General features: G+C 54.4%; 1 protein-coding gene across 7 annotated transcripts in view; it reads right to left on the bottom strand.

Moving 5' to 3' along the window:
- Positions 1-13,961, bottom strand: part of GDPD5 (glycerophosphodiester phosphodiesterase domain containing 5) — an 83,092-nt gene that overhangs the window by 8,312 nt on the left and 60,819 nt on the right. For all 7 annotated transcript variants that reach the window (XM_059188747.1, XM_059188734.1, XM_059188764.1 and 4 more), the window contains 7 exons: positions 8,159-8,257; positions 7,736-7,829; positions 7,253-7,398; positions 2,763-2,845; positions 1,357-1,507; positions 623-841; positions 5-162 (listed from right to left, as the gene is read on the bottom strand). In XM_059188747.1, coding sequence (XP_059044730.1) covers positions 5-162; positions 623-841; positions 1,357-1,507; positions 2,763-2,845; positions 7,253-7,398; positions 7,736-7,829; positions 8,159-8,257 — 950 coding nt within the window. The remainder of the gene's footprint in view (positions 1-4; positions 163-622; positions 842-1,356; positions 1,508-2,762; positions 2,846-7,252; positions 7,399-7,735; positions 7,830-8,158; positions 8,258-13,961) is intronic.

The following is a 13,961-nucleotide window of genomic DNA, read 5'->3' as shown; positions in this document are numbered from 1 at the left end:
GTACCTGAGCTCCTGGCGGGACACCTGAGTGTAGCGCAGGTTCAGCCTCTGGATGTGGCCTCTCCGCAGGCTGGCGGCTGCCTCCTTGGAGCCTGAAGTCTGCTGGAAACCAGGAGCCACCTTCCGCACGAAGGGCCTCTGCCAGTTGGGCAGCCACATGACCTGCAGGCGGGAGCAGGCAGCCTCACCTGGGGTTACAGCGTCTACCCCTCCTAAAGCTCCTGGGAGGGTTCAAGGCGATGGGATGCGGCCCACGGTGAGGCTTACATGTAATAAGCATCTACAGGGGACAACGTGGTCCAGCCGAGCCTGTGAAACTGCTCTCCCCTCCGGACCCCTGTCCCAAGACTGATAACCCACGTCACTCTGCAGCTTGCCACCAGTCCCTTGTGCTGCCACGAAGTGGTTTCTGATTTCTCTGATCTCCGAGTGTGAGTCCGCAAGGATGCGGAAATAGCAGTGTTCCAGAGAGCCTGCTCCTGCCCACTGTCCACTCTGAAGGCCTTCCTTTTTTCCCTCTGGACCCTCGGCTAACCTGTCAGGAGGGCAAGGGGTGTGCTCCCCCTTTTTGCCCTGGTGGAAGTGGAGGTCTGGGCGGGCGGTGTGGAGGCGGGGGCCTCACCTGGTGCTGGGGGAAGCCAGAGTGCAGCAGGGCGTCCAGCGTGGCATTGAGGAAGCTGCTGCGGTAGGGGTGTTCACGAGGTGGTTCTCGCAGGTTGAGCAGCAGGGTGGCGTTGCCCTTGGCCAGCTCCAGGAGCTCTGCCAAGCTGCAGATGGACTGGTTCTGTGCCTCCCTGTGGTCGGAGGGCGAGAGGGAGCTGGCCGTCCAGAAGGGGTCCGTCTGGCAGAGACAGGGGTACACACGGCTACATCACCAGCACCCCCAACACTGAGGGGCTGCTGGGGCACAGGGTCAGGTGACCTTCTGGCTGGGGCCCTGTGGGGGGTGTCTAGAAGACCCCAACCCTAGCTTACCCACGCCACCCCGGTTTTCTGGAAGTCATTTGCTTGGGACTTCTCCCAGACGCCTGCACATTCTCCTTTAGTAGCATTTCATAGGAATCAGTCTCCCTCTGGAGTTTCACAAAGTCACAGTTTTTACCTGTTAACTCTCATCATTGCTGTCAACTTTTTCTGACGGGGAAGATAGAACCAGAACAAGCAGTGACGACCACGCCACATGGCACTCGGGCTCCAGCGGCGGGAGCTCAAGCAGGCCTCTAACTGGCCTGGCTGCAAGTCCCTGCTGCTAGGGTACTAGCGGTCCTCTGAGCTGCTGGCCACCCCTGGCCCCCTCATTCCGTGGGGTCCTGCCTGTGTGGTCCATGCCTAGGGCTGGGACAGGTAGAGCCACACCTTCAGGAACCACTGGCCAGCATTGAGCCTCTGCAGGATGGTCCAGTTGAGCATGGAGGCGGGTCTGCGGGCGAGCTCTGGGAACTCCTGCTCCACGTTGGTGGTTCGACGTAGGGTGTTGTCGTGCATGAGGAAGGGCACGCCGTCCAGGCTGCGGGAAGGTGGGACCCCCACGTCACTGTCCACCCAGGTCCCTCACCTGCCTGCCAGTGATCCGTCCCCAACCCCCCCACACTCCTTCCCACCCACGTACACCAGCCCCCATGGGACCCAAGCGGGCTTTGCTTCTTTCTGGGCCTCAGGCTCCCTCTGTGCACAAGGTGGATGGGGTGAGTCCCTCTGGCTTTTTGTGAGGGTTAGAGTGGGATAGCAGAAAGGTGCTACCTCATTTGACAATGGGAAAGGCAATTATCTAGCTTAAGCCCACTAGCGCGGGAAGTGGTAGAACTTGATGAGAACCCAATCCATGTGATGCCATAATAGGACAGGACAAATGCAGGCCCTCTGGACACATTCCCCTCTACCGCCCTCCTCCTCTACCCCACTGGGGCTGCCAGTAGCCCATGTGGTTTCTTTCTTTTTTTTTTTTAAAGATTTTATTTATTTACTTGAGAGAGAGACAGTGAGAGAGAGCATGAGTGAGAAGAAGGTCAGAGAGAGAAGCAGACTCCCCATGGAGCTGGGAGCCCGATGTGGGACTTGATCCTGGGACTCCAGGATCATGACCTGAGCCGAAGGCAGTCGTCCAACCAACTGAGCCACCCAGGCGTCCCTAGCCCATGTGGTTTCTTAGAAGAGGTATGCATGGCCCCCTTCCTCAGGGCATCTTACCACCACCTGCTGGAAGGTGATGAACACACAGTTCTGTGGTGTCTGCACTCAGAGCCTCACACGCGTGGTGCCCTCACTCACTCCACCACCTGTGTAAACTGTAGGTGGTAGTCCCCACTTTCCCATTCTCAGAGCTCCTCTGTTGTGAGATGGCTATGAATTCTCAATCTTTGTACTAATAGGTGCTTTTGCAATCTCTATGTTGAGAACACAGAAGTCATTTTATGTGGTCTTTGAACATCACAGTGACTATCTCGTTCTGCGTGTGCTTATCTCCCTTACCTGTGTTTGAGCAGCGTCTTGCTGAGCCACATACAGCTGGCCTCTCCTTTGACTGCATCTGTGGCAGGACTCTAGATCCCACTCCCCTACCTCTGCTTGAACCATGAGCACCCATCTGTCTCCCTATTTTGTATCCTGGCATTTGGCACAAACAAGGTGTGGGCCCTCAGTGGCTTATCCAAGCCTCTGCCCTCCCATCTCTGAAGCTCTGGGACCTGAGGTTCAGCAGAGTCCCAAATGTGGATGCAGCAGGGATGATGGGGGACTGTGGTCCTCCCAACAGCCACACCTACCTGATGGTGACATCAGCCTGTAACCCATACAGCTTCTGCTCCAGGGCCTTCCGGAAGGACATCAGCGTGTGCTCTGGGGCCAGCTGGGCAGGAGAGGAGAGCCAAAATTTTAGCTGATACACATCTCCCCCGCTGACACAGAAGCTTGTGTGTCAGGAGGCTGGAGTAAGCCTGCTTCTAGTTCCCGCTCATCCAGGCAGTAGCTGTGGGACCCTGGGCACCCATGCAGCTTCTCTGAGGCTCCATTTCCTCATCTGTTAAATTGTGCCTGCCTTACAGGTTTTGTTGGTGAGGGAGGAGGCAGAGCTGGTTAGTGTTGATGTACATAAATGTGGGGGTGTGAAGGCTCTTATACAGCTCTCTGCCTTGTGGCAGTCTTGGACTGGAGCTGCAAGCCATGTTTCCTCCTGGTTACCCCCGGGGTCTGGGTGGAGATCCTAGAGGGAGAGGAGGGGGTACTCAGGATGGCAGTTTCCATGGGGCGCCCAGTTTTTGCATCTGTACAGACATGACAAGACCATCTCCTAGATGGCTCCATGGATTATAAGCCCCCAACATGTTGCCTGATATGCAGTAAGTGCTTGATAAGGGACTACTATTAATCCTATAGCATATAAATCAGAAGATTCTGGTTCTAGCCCTGGCCCTGCCATAGCTTTGTGACCATTGGTGCATCTTTTTCTCCTATGGACCTCAGTTTCCCTGTTTTCCCCTTGGGGGTGATATTCAGTGTTCTCTGAATTCACTTGTCCTTCAAATTGGGAGTCAGAGTTCCAAGTGTCCCTCCCTAGTCTGTTCGGTCTGAAGGCCCTGTCATACCCTGTGTCACCACTGGGGGTCACGACCATACCAAGGATTGGACTAGGAGCCAGAGCAGTACAGGCTAGGCTGGAAGGGGAAGGGAGGTCTGGCAGTAAGGGATGGGCCGATCTCATTCCCACCAAGACACACTTGTGCCCTTCTTCTCTCCCTCTGGCCGTGCTGCTCCCACACGTAACACATCCCCTTCCTCTGGGAGGTAGCCTGGTACAGCAAGGGCTGTGGGGCTGAGAAGGAATGATTCCACTTCCCTCTCACCTCACCTCTGCACCTTGGCTTCTCTGCTGTAATATTTTAAAGCAAATCTCAGCTATCCAGACATCATATTGTTTTGCCTATACATACTTCAGGATGGATCTGTAAAACAGGCTAATGTTATTGAGCTCATAGGAGAGAAGAGAGACAGCAGCAGTCTCTATAACTGAGCTCCTTTCTTCCTCTTTCCTTGGGGCAGAGCAGCTCTGGAGGACAGGGCTCCCTTCTCCCATTCAGGTGGGCTGTGTGAGGCCCCACTCGGAGGCAGAGGTGGCACAGGGCCTCAGAGACATCAGAGACAGGCATGGACTTGGTGGAGTTCCTGCCCCTCCTGCCTCTAAATGCCCTGCAGCCAGGCCTCCCCCTGAGGGGTGCCAGTGCTCCCCTGTGGGCTGCAGCTGCAGAAGGTAGATGGGGAGACACAAAGGAGCACAGCAGGGGCAATAAATACTCCCAGGGAGCAGAGGCAGTGAGGGGGAAGGGCAGAGGCTTTGTAAACTCAGGTCTCCTGGGGTAGGGGTTGGCCCCTGGAGAAAGAGCTGTGGAAACTTAGCCCTCCCTGGCCAGCCTGGGGACCCCAAAAGGGCTCCAAGGAGCACACCTGTGTGTGATTTCAGGGTGAATCTTCATCCCTACATGCCTCAGACCTAAGCCCAGCTGGAATTCTGCTGTCAGGAATGTATATGTGGGGGTGGCTGTCACAAACGGGTCCATACACCCAAGGGCACACAGATGCCCTCTCAGAGACAGCAGTGTGCACTCAGGCTTCTCACACCCAGATGCATGGGTCCAGAAGCAGTGACACACTCAGGTATAGACCCCAACACACATGCAGGCACAGTGACACATGGGGCCGTGTCAGACACGTGTGCCAGCCATTCTGCAGCCGCCTTGGGGACGTGATCAGCCAGAGGCACAACGTGGGAAATTCTACAGGAGAAATGACTTCTTTGACATATAAACAGCATATGGAAAAAAGGGAGGGGGATCACCATATACTAGAAGATGCTGGGAGATGTGTCAGCCAGATGCGCCATGTGGTCCCCGTTTGCATCCTGATTGTTAACAACTCCGCTGTAAAAAGGAGCTTTTGAGTCAACAAAGGAAAGCTAGACATGGGTGCAGTATAAGATAATATTAAAGAATTACTATTAATTTGGTTGGATGTAACAGCAGCATTGTAGTTGTCATTATATTAAAACAACAACAAAAAAAGTCCTTATGGATTAGAGATCCATCCTGAAGTATGTATAGGCAAAACAATATGATGTCTGGATAGCTGAGATTTGCTTTAAAATATTACAGCAGAGGGGTGCCTGGCTGGCTCAGTCTGTGGAGCATGAAGCTTTCTTTTTAAAAAGATTTTATTTATTTATTTCTGAGAGACAGAGCGAGAACACGGGGTGTGGGGTGGGAGGAGCAGAGGGAGAGGTGGAGGGAGAGAATCCCAAGCAGACTCCATGCCGAGGGAAGAGCATAGCCTGACCTGGGGCTTGATCCCACAACCCATGAGATCATGACCTGACCCAAAACCAAGAATCCGATGCTCAACTGACTGAGCCACCCGGGTGTCCTGAGCATGCAGCTCAGGGTCATGAGTTCAAAACCAGCATTGGGTATAGAGATTGCTTAAATAAATATACTTTTTAAAAAATCTTAAAATAGGGGTGCCTGGGTGGTGCAGTCAGTTGAGTATCCAATTCTTGGTTTCAGCCCAAGTGGTGATCTTGGGGTCGTGGGATCGAGCCCTGCATCTGGTCAGTGCTCAGGGTGGCGTCTGCTTGGGATTGTCTCTCCCTCTCCCTCTGTTCCTCCTACTTGTGTTCTCTAAAATAAATAAATCTTTTTAAAAATCTTAAAAATAAAATATTGTGGAAAAGAAAAAAGGGAGATAGAGGAAACGAGAGTGGCAAGAGAACTGATAAGTGTTGAATGTGGTCTTGGAGTCATTATACTATTCTTCTTTCTAGGATTCCTTATACCATTCTTGCAACTTCTATAAATAATAGAAAATTTTCCCATTAAAAAAAATAATCCATGCTGGGGCCACCGGCTCCTTCCCTTTGGCTGAGCACCACCCCTTCAGGGCATGAGCTTGGGTGATCTGGGTCCTGAATGGAGGAGGGCCTGTAATCTTGGGCTCCACCCACCTGAGGGGGCTGTGCTTCTAAGCTCTGCTCATGATCCTTTGTAGCATAAATCTCAGAGGGGACTGGTGAGACACACAGGCAACATGGGGCAAAACTGGACCCCAACCCCAGATCCCTCTGACTCCACAGCCATGGCCTTTCTAGCTAGTTTCCTCCAGGTATTGGGACCAGCAAGGGATATATGTTGGGAGGACTCCAGGGTCCAGTTTGGGCACAGGTGTCTGAATCTTACCTAGAAAATGGGCACAGTAACACTCACCACAGGTAGTGAGGAAGAACCTAAGGGTGATTCACAGCCCCACTGGACTCAACACCTCCTTTTTAAAAGTTACTTTGTGAGGCCACCTTGACTACCCTGAAATTCAGTAACATCATGGAACTCTGAATCACTGCAAAAACCAAGAAAAAGCTCTCACGAAGTCCTTGAGCGCTCCCTGGGGGTGGGAAGTGGTACTGCTTCTGTTAAGAACCACAAGTTCAGGGTGTCCTTGAAGGAACCCCTGGTCCAGAGAAGGGAGAGGGCCTGCCCCAGAAAGCAGGAATGTCTCCCTCTTACTGTCTGTGCACCAGGATCATAGCCGGGCCCTTCACGTGTGCTAAGTCCTACTTCACATGGCCCAGACACTTTCCATTAGCCCAGGATACAAGATGAGGAAATGGGCACAGAGCAGATAGGGATTGATCCAGGCTCCCACAGCTGCCAAAAGACCAAGGGAGCATGCCTCTGAACCCGTCCTCTCAAGTGGAAGGTCTGCTGTGGGGTCACAGGGCTCGGACTTTGACTTCTTCCTCTCTCTATTTCAACCCTGTTCAGCTACATTCCGATTAACAATGGGCTCTGAGCTGCACCCATCCCCTCCGGCCCCCACAGCCTGGAAGGTGTTCCTTTTGGCTCTTGTAACCCAGGGTCCTGCTGTTCTCCCCACACCCGGCACTCTCTCCTGGGCCTTCCCAACCCACAACCTGGCCCGGTCTGTCCCTGGCCTGAAGCCTTCCCGTGTCTCCCCAGGGCCCTCAGGATAAAAGTTAAATATTTTTAGCAAGATGCCTTCAGGATGCTTCAGGATTCAGTCCCATCTAAGCTCCCTAGCTTTTCCACCAGTTCTCCCACATACCCTCTGGAAGGGATTACTACGGTTGCTACACTATGCTTATTCTGTCCTTTTCCCTACAAGGTCCTCCTTACAAGGAGCTAGTCTTGGCCTGTCTCCCCCAGAATGGCAGCTCCTCCCCCCAACTCTGTTAGGACCCTCAGGTGGCACTCACCATGGGGGCGCCGCGGTGGCCGATGAGGGCAGGCTTGGGGCCCAGGTCCTTTTTCTCCATGATGCAGGGAGAGGAGATGGTGAGAGGTGCCAGGTACAAGGCAAACACAATGGCGAAGAAGGTACAGAGAATGGCCATCTGGGAGGCTGCAGACACAGGCTGTGAGTGAGGCTGTCTGGTGAGCCGTGTGGCTCCCAGGAGGCCCACCCACGAACTGTGGGGAATGCTGGACCTTTCTTCCCTCCACCTGTCAGGACCCAGACACTCTCTGGGGACCCTGCACCATGGGCAGCTGCCATTGGGAAGGTGAGCTTGACTTCTAACTCCCACATAGACAGGCATGCAGATGAGGAGTCCTAAAGGGCCTACTGGGGCTGCAGCCTTCGGTGGAATGTGCAGGCCACTCTGAACCAGAACCCCCCCACGCCGAGAGCGACACCTTGTCCCCAGGCCACCTAGGTGAGGGCAGGTAGTCATACTTACAGGTCCGTTCTGCCCGGGCGAACTGTCCTGCCACAATCCAGGAGAGTGCAGTGATGGCGGCCAGGGCCCCGATGTGCAGGAATGGTGCTGTGCCCTTGTGTATGGGAAGGGGCAAGAGGGACCATTGGCTCGCAGCCATGTCCATTTCCTCTGGTCACCAGAATCCTGATAGCCTGTCTCTATCCATGGGGCAGGCAACTCTGTCTCCATTTTTCAGTGGAGGACACTCAGGGTGCAGAAACCCCAAGCTGTAGCCTCCTTCCTGCTCTGACTTACTCTGTGACCCAGACAGCTCCCTACTCCCTCTGGGCCTTTGGAGAGAGCCATGAAAAGGCATGAAAAAAAAAAAAAAAAGCCATGAAAAGGCCTTGTTTGGAAGGTTCTGAGGAAGCGGCTGCCCAGCACCCCCCCCCCCCCACTCACCTGCAGGGAGATGAGCAGCACCTCCCATTCGTCCTCCCACAGCTGGGCCACGGCTGACATGGCTACCACTGTGGACACCAGGATGACCACCAGCCCTATCTGGAAGGGGAAGAGTCACCAGACAAGAGGATCAGAACAGGTGTGCCTAGACAGCCAGAGTGTCCCCAAGTGTGTCTGAGAGGGGAGCAGAGGCGGTGGGAGAGGCTGAGAGACACAGACACAGGGAGGAATGGAGAGTGCAAGAGAGACCCACAAAGCAGGGAGGCGGGGAAGTGGAGAAGAGGCATGACTGTAAGAGAGCCAGAGCCGGCCAGCCAGAAGCGACAGTGAGGGACAGAGGCAGGAGGAGGCTAGCGGACCTCAAGCGAACAGGAGGGAGGCTGGAGAGAAGAGAAGGTGAGAGGAAGCTGGGGGGAGGCAGAGGCGCAGCCCAGTGTTCAGCCCCACTGAGGGTGTGATGAGGGAAGATATTCGGCCAGTGGGGACATCTGGACTCAGCCGGTCACTCTCCTAGCCCAGCCAGCAGCTCTTGGGGTGAAGGGTGACTTGTCCAGGCCATGCGGCCAGAGGTGGAAGAGCTGGGTCCCCAGCAGGAGCTGAGAGCCCCGGAGGTTGGAGCAAGCTGGAGTGAGTCGGGGTGCAGCCCCACCGGCCCCACTGCCAAGGCTTGCTCTTAGCCCCCACCTCTGAGCTTTGGCTTGGGTGGGGGTGCTGCCCTCTGAGCTGCCTCCTGGAGGAAGCAAGAAGTGTGACTCCAAGGGAAGACAACACAGGACCTCCACAGGACAGAGAGCTCCGGGGACAGATGAGTATGGAACATCTCATGCAAAGCCAGATGCTCCCCAAAACTAAGCGCAGCCCAGTATCTAACTACCCCACCCCCCGCACAGCCACCTTTGCCTCACTGCCAAGCCTGGCACCTTAAAGCTCAAGTCACACCTCTTCCCCAAATCCCCCAACCCCCTGCTCCATAATGCGCCAGTCAAGGCCCCACCCTGCCCTACAGCTGCTGTCTCCCCACTGTCCCCCTTCCTGTAGCACCTTCCTCAAGGCAGCAGCCTTCTGAGAGCCCTCCACCAACTGAACAAGCCCGGATGGTGAGGGCACAGACAGCGGTGGATCCATCTCTGTCCCCTGCCAGGCAGGGAAGATTCATTTCTCCTGGGATTAAGTTTTCCTTTGGAGGTTTGGCACTATAGCCCATCAGCCCGGAGATGAACATTCCCATAAGCAGCAGTGATGAGGCTGAGGTGGGTGGGGGTCTTTATGGCTGTAACGTACTGGCCTGGGGGACATGGGAAGAGGGGAGGCACAGGTAGTCAGAGGGCCTGTGTGCCCGGGGCCAGGGAAGGGATGTCCTGCTTTCCTTGTGTTTATTCTTCTAATGTCCCAGGTGAGGTCATGATCACCCTGATTTTATGCGCAGGGAAACCGCTCAGCAGAAGAGCTGGCATGTGTGTAGTTCTGAGGGGGCAGATCCAGAAGCAGACCCCATCCTGCCTGTCCCAGAGGTTGTGCTCTTTCTGGAGTGTCACACTGCTGTGGAGGGAGGCCAGGGGTGTGCTCGCCATCCCTGAGAATCCCTCCTCCACACACAGGCTCTCTGCCCCCCGCCCCGCTGCCCCCTCCAGGCCAGGCCTGCACACCGCAAAGGTCTCTGGAGGGTTGCTTCTGACAGTCTTACTACATTTAACTGCTAGTGGAAAGGCTTGCAGTAATGCTGATTTCCCATAATCCTAGCACAATTAAAATTGTTATTCTCTCCGAGTCTTGCCATTGCTGTCGTGGCAACCATTATGCTTAGAGGCGTTACTGCGGCGTTCAGTGTCTGTGGGGTCCCCCCCACCCCTCTGTCTCCTGAAGCTACAATAATAGCACTGACGCCCAACATGACCATTGTTCCTCACATCTGACTGCAAAGGATAGAGTTCATGCAGAAGGCCCAGGGATGGCCCGCTCGGCTCCTGTGAAAGCGGTCTTTGGTCTTCTGCACAAGTAGGACTGTGGTTTGAGAGGACAGAGGAAGGGACAGGGACACAGGCAGCCTGTCCATGCAGCAAAGGGCTGGAAGCCAGGCTTGCAGAGGGGTCATAGGGCGGCTTCCCAGGGGCAGCTAGATGCTGGGCTCTGTGGTCCTCATGGCAGGCTGGGGTTTGGGGCTCTGCACGTCCCATCCTTCAGTCAGACCCCAACTCTGCAGCCCTACGGGGAGAGGCTAGCCTCTCGAAGCACATCTTCTGAGCTGTGCAATGGGAAGAGAGAGTGTCCACCTGAAAGGGGTATGGGGACAAGGGACAGAAAGCAGGTAGCGTGCCAGTAAGCACAGTGGTCAGCGCCCAGAGAGTAATTGCTTGCTAAGTGTTAGTGGTAGCATTTGAAAAAGCGGGCATTATACCAAATGAGCAAGATTATTACCGAGAGTAACCGACATACTGTGTGGAAAGTGTCAGACACACAGAATGAGCGCCGAGGACACAAGGCCATGGCTACCGTGAGGAGTAGCACCTAGCGCAAGTGTGCCTTCCTGAACAGCAGCTGGACAGGGAGGGGGCCGGACACCAGGAAGAATTGGGGACCCCGGCCTGGTTGGTCAGGAGGTGTGGGGGAGGCTGGGCCCAGCTCCCTTGGTAATTGGCGGTGTGGCTGCATGGTGCCCCACCCTCTTTTCTGGGCTAACAGCTTGAGTCACTGGCAGACACCTCCTCCAGGCAGCCCCTAGACTGGGGGCTGCTGCCACTGTGGTAGAGGAGTCAGACAAGGCCACAGATGGGGGCATGGCAGTGTCGGGACGGGGAACAGCCTGGGAAGGTGGGAGCTGTGGTCAAAGCCCCTCGCAGCAGTGGCCTCAGAGCCAATTCTGGAGTGGAGGGTGGGGTGGAAATGGGGCATCTCAGGGAAAGGACCTCCTGTTTACTGGAAAGCCCCAAGCACACTTCGACCTTCTTACCTTCTGGGCCCCTGGACTTGGCTCCTATTTCTGGGAAACAGAAGCCTTGGGAGGACTGGGGAGGAAAGGGGAAGGTCCCCAAGTGGACACCCAGATCTGCTTGCGGTACCCTGCCTGCCCCAAATGGCTCCCTCTCTGCACCATCCTGGGCCCTCTGCTCTGCAGCCAGCCCTACTCACGGCCTGGGGAACCAGAGAGGCTCAAAATAAAGCTAATGATTAAAACATCAAACTGTCAGAGGTAAAGCAAGACGATATTGGCATGAGACCAGAGAGAGAAGTGGAAGTAAATAAAAAGCTCAGAAAGATCTTTTCTTTTCTTTCTTTCTTCCTTCCTTTCCTTCCATCCTTCCTTCTTTCTTTCTTTCTTTTCTTTTCTTTTTCTTTTTTTAAGTAGGCTCTATGCCCAGTGTGGGACCCAGCGCAGGCCCTGAACTCATGACCCTGAGATCAAGACCTGAGTTGAGATCAAGAGTCAGATGCTTTACTGACTGAGCCACGCAGGCGCCCCCAGATCTAAATACATTTAAATAATTAGTCTAATATAAAAGTGTCATCTCCAATTAGAAGGAAGGAATGGATTACTGAACAGAGAGGACCTGGGAAGCCATCTAAAAAGGAACAAAGATCATACTATATCCCTAAATAACTTCCAGAAAGATAAAATAGGTAAATGTTAAAAAAAAAAAAAAAAAGGTAGAAACCTACAGTTACCAACTGATACCAGCAGAGACATTTTTTTCTGGAAAGACTTTTCTAACTCTGACACAAAACCCGGGAGACATCAAACAGATGATATATTCACACACTGAAGAATAAAAAAGTTCTTATGGCAATAATACAAGCCCAGTGAAAAGATGAATCAGGAAGAATTATTTGCAGTTCATCAGCCAAAGGGCTAATTTTCTGGACCTATAAAGCAGTCCTACAAATCAAAAAGCAAAAAGCAAAAAGCAAATCCCATCGCTAAAAGGACAAAAGAGAGGAAGAGCCAGTTCATGGAAAAGGAAAGGGAAGTGACTCCAAATGCATGTTCAAATGAGCGGCATCTTCACCCGTCGGGTTGGCCAAAGCCAAGAAAGAAATTGGTGAACGCTTTATGGCGAGGGTGTTTTCTAAGCCCCGACTGTGGGGCGTGGATCTGTGGCACAGGGCAACGAGGCTCCGTCGCAAGAACTCTCTGCCCAGCTCACTGCCACACCATGCGGGTGAGGAAAGGAGGGTGTGGGAAACCAGGGAGGAGCTGGTGGGCAGGCGCGAGGGCTGGACACTGATGGCACCACTCTCGGTGCCCGAAGGGCAAGGAGCTCTGGTTTGGCCAAGGTGCAGGAGAGAGGGAGCAGACTGCTTAGGGGAAAGGAGGAGAACAGGAAATACACATGTATATTTGCACATTTAAAGTATCTCTGGGGAGATAGGGAGATCTGCATTGCACACTTACTAGCTCCTTTTTAATTTTGAACCATGTCAGTGTATTAGGTGGTCAAACATTGGTTAAAACAAAAAAGGAAAGGATTCTTTAGAATTTTAGAATCAAGTGACAGAATCTTTGAAGCAGAACAGGAGAATTTCTGACCCCTGCTTGAATACTCCCAGCCCCCCAGGGACCCCTCCCTCCTGGTGCGTCAGGTTCAGCTGTGGATCAGTTCTGCCTAGAAAGACCTTGCTCACGCTGAGACCTCATGGGAGGGGACTGAGGGGAGAGGAAGGCAGGACTGGCATCCCAGGAGCTGGCCGTTGTGCTCAAGAAGGATCTGATCCTTCCAGCCCCAGGGGACGACTCCCTGTACTGATCTGCTCCCCAGGGCTGGCTCCGGGCCTCCACCAGGATCAAGCAGGTGTGACCTGGCCTGCTGAGAAGCAGTCTTGAGCTAGAGGAGGTGACCCCAGTGGATGCCGCCCCCCCACCCCTGGCGTGCCAGTTGGAGCAGTTCTTTCAAGTGTCAGCTGCCCAGCCGGAAGAAGAAAGTGCCCCATGAGGGGACTTCAGAAGCCCAGAGGAGACCTTAGGAGAGAGTGACAGGTGGGAGGAAGCAGGAAGGGCTGCCGGCCAGTCTTCAGGCCTCTCAGAGTTCAGTTGCCAGGTCTGACTCCCCAGCGCCTGACCTTGGAGTCCCCCTGGATGGCCACTGGCACCTTCCCCTCCGCCCAGTCCAGCTTCTGGCTCTGTCCTCTTGTTCTTGTTCCGTGTCCCCCTTCTAGCAGGAAGTGAGCCCCTCCCCTGGTCACTCTGCACCCCTCTCATGGACTCATGGTTACCTCTGTACATTTCTGCCCCGTCTTAAATGGCATGCTCACTCTGAACCAGGCTCTGGGAAAAAAGACGTGTCCAGCCTCCCTCTAAGGCCCATGTGCTCTGGGGAAGGAGAGGCTCTCTTGCTCGGCTTTTACCACACCCCATGCCCACTGAGGTCCCAGGAAGGGCAGACCTCAGCCACATACCTTCAGCACCAGGCATGCAATGAACGGCCTGAGGGCTGAGGCTTGGAATGTATGTATGGGCCCAGGCCTCAGTGGGGCTTGGAGGCCACAGAGAATGGCAAATTCTGTCTGGCCTGCAGGGGGCTCCCAGACTGGGGAGGGTTGGGGTGGGGAAGGCAGGCAAAAGTGGACAGCACAGATGCTCAGGACTGTGGCAGGGGGGCCTGCCAATGCTGGGGGATCTTAAGCAGCCTGTACATGGGGGAGGCAAACCAAGGAAGGAAAGAGAAAGGGAGGCAAGAGCAGAAAGGTAAGTAGAGAAGAGGCTGTCGTGCTGGGAAGGCCTGGGCTGTCTCATGCAGCACAAGCTGAGGTGACTGTCCCACACAGCAGCTGGGAGGTGTGAGCAGGGCCCACGTCCTGCAGGGCCTTAGTG

Source organism: Mustela lutreola, chromosome 1 (assembly GCF_030435805.1).
Source record: "Mustela lutreola isolate mMusLut2 chromosome 1, mMusLut2.pri, whole genome shotgun sequence".
Lineage (NCBI taxonomy): Eukaryota > Metazoa > Chordata > Mammalia > Carnivora > Mustelidae > Mustela > Mustela lutreola.
This window is presented reverse-complemented; position numbering and strand designations above follow the sequence as displayed.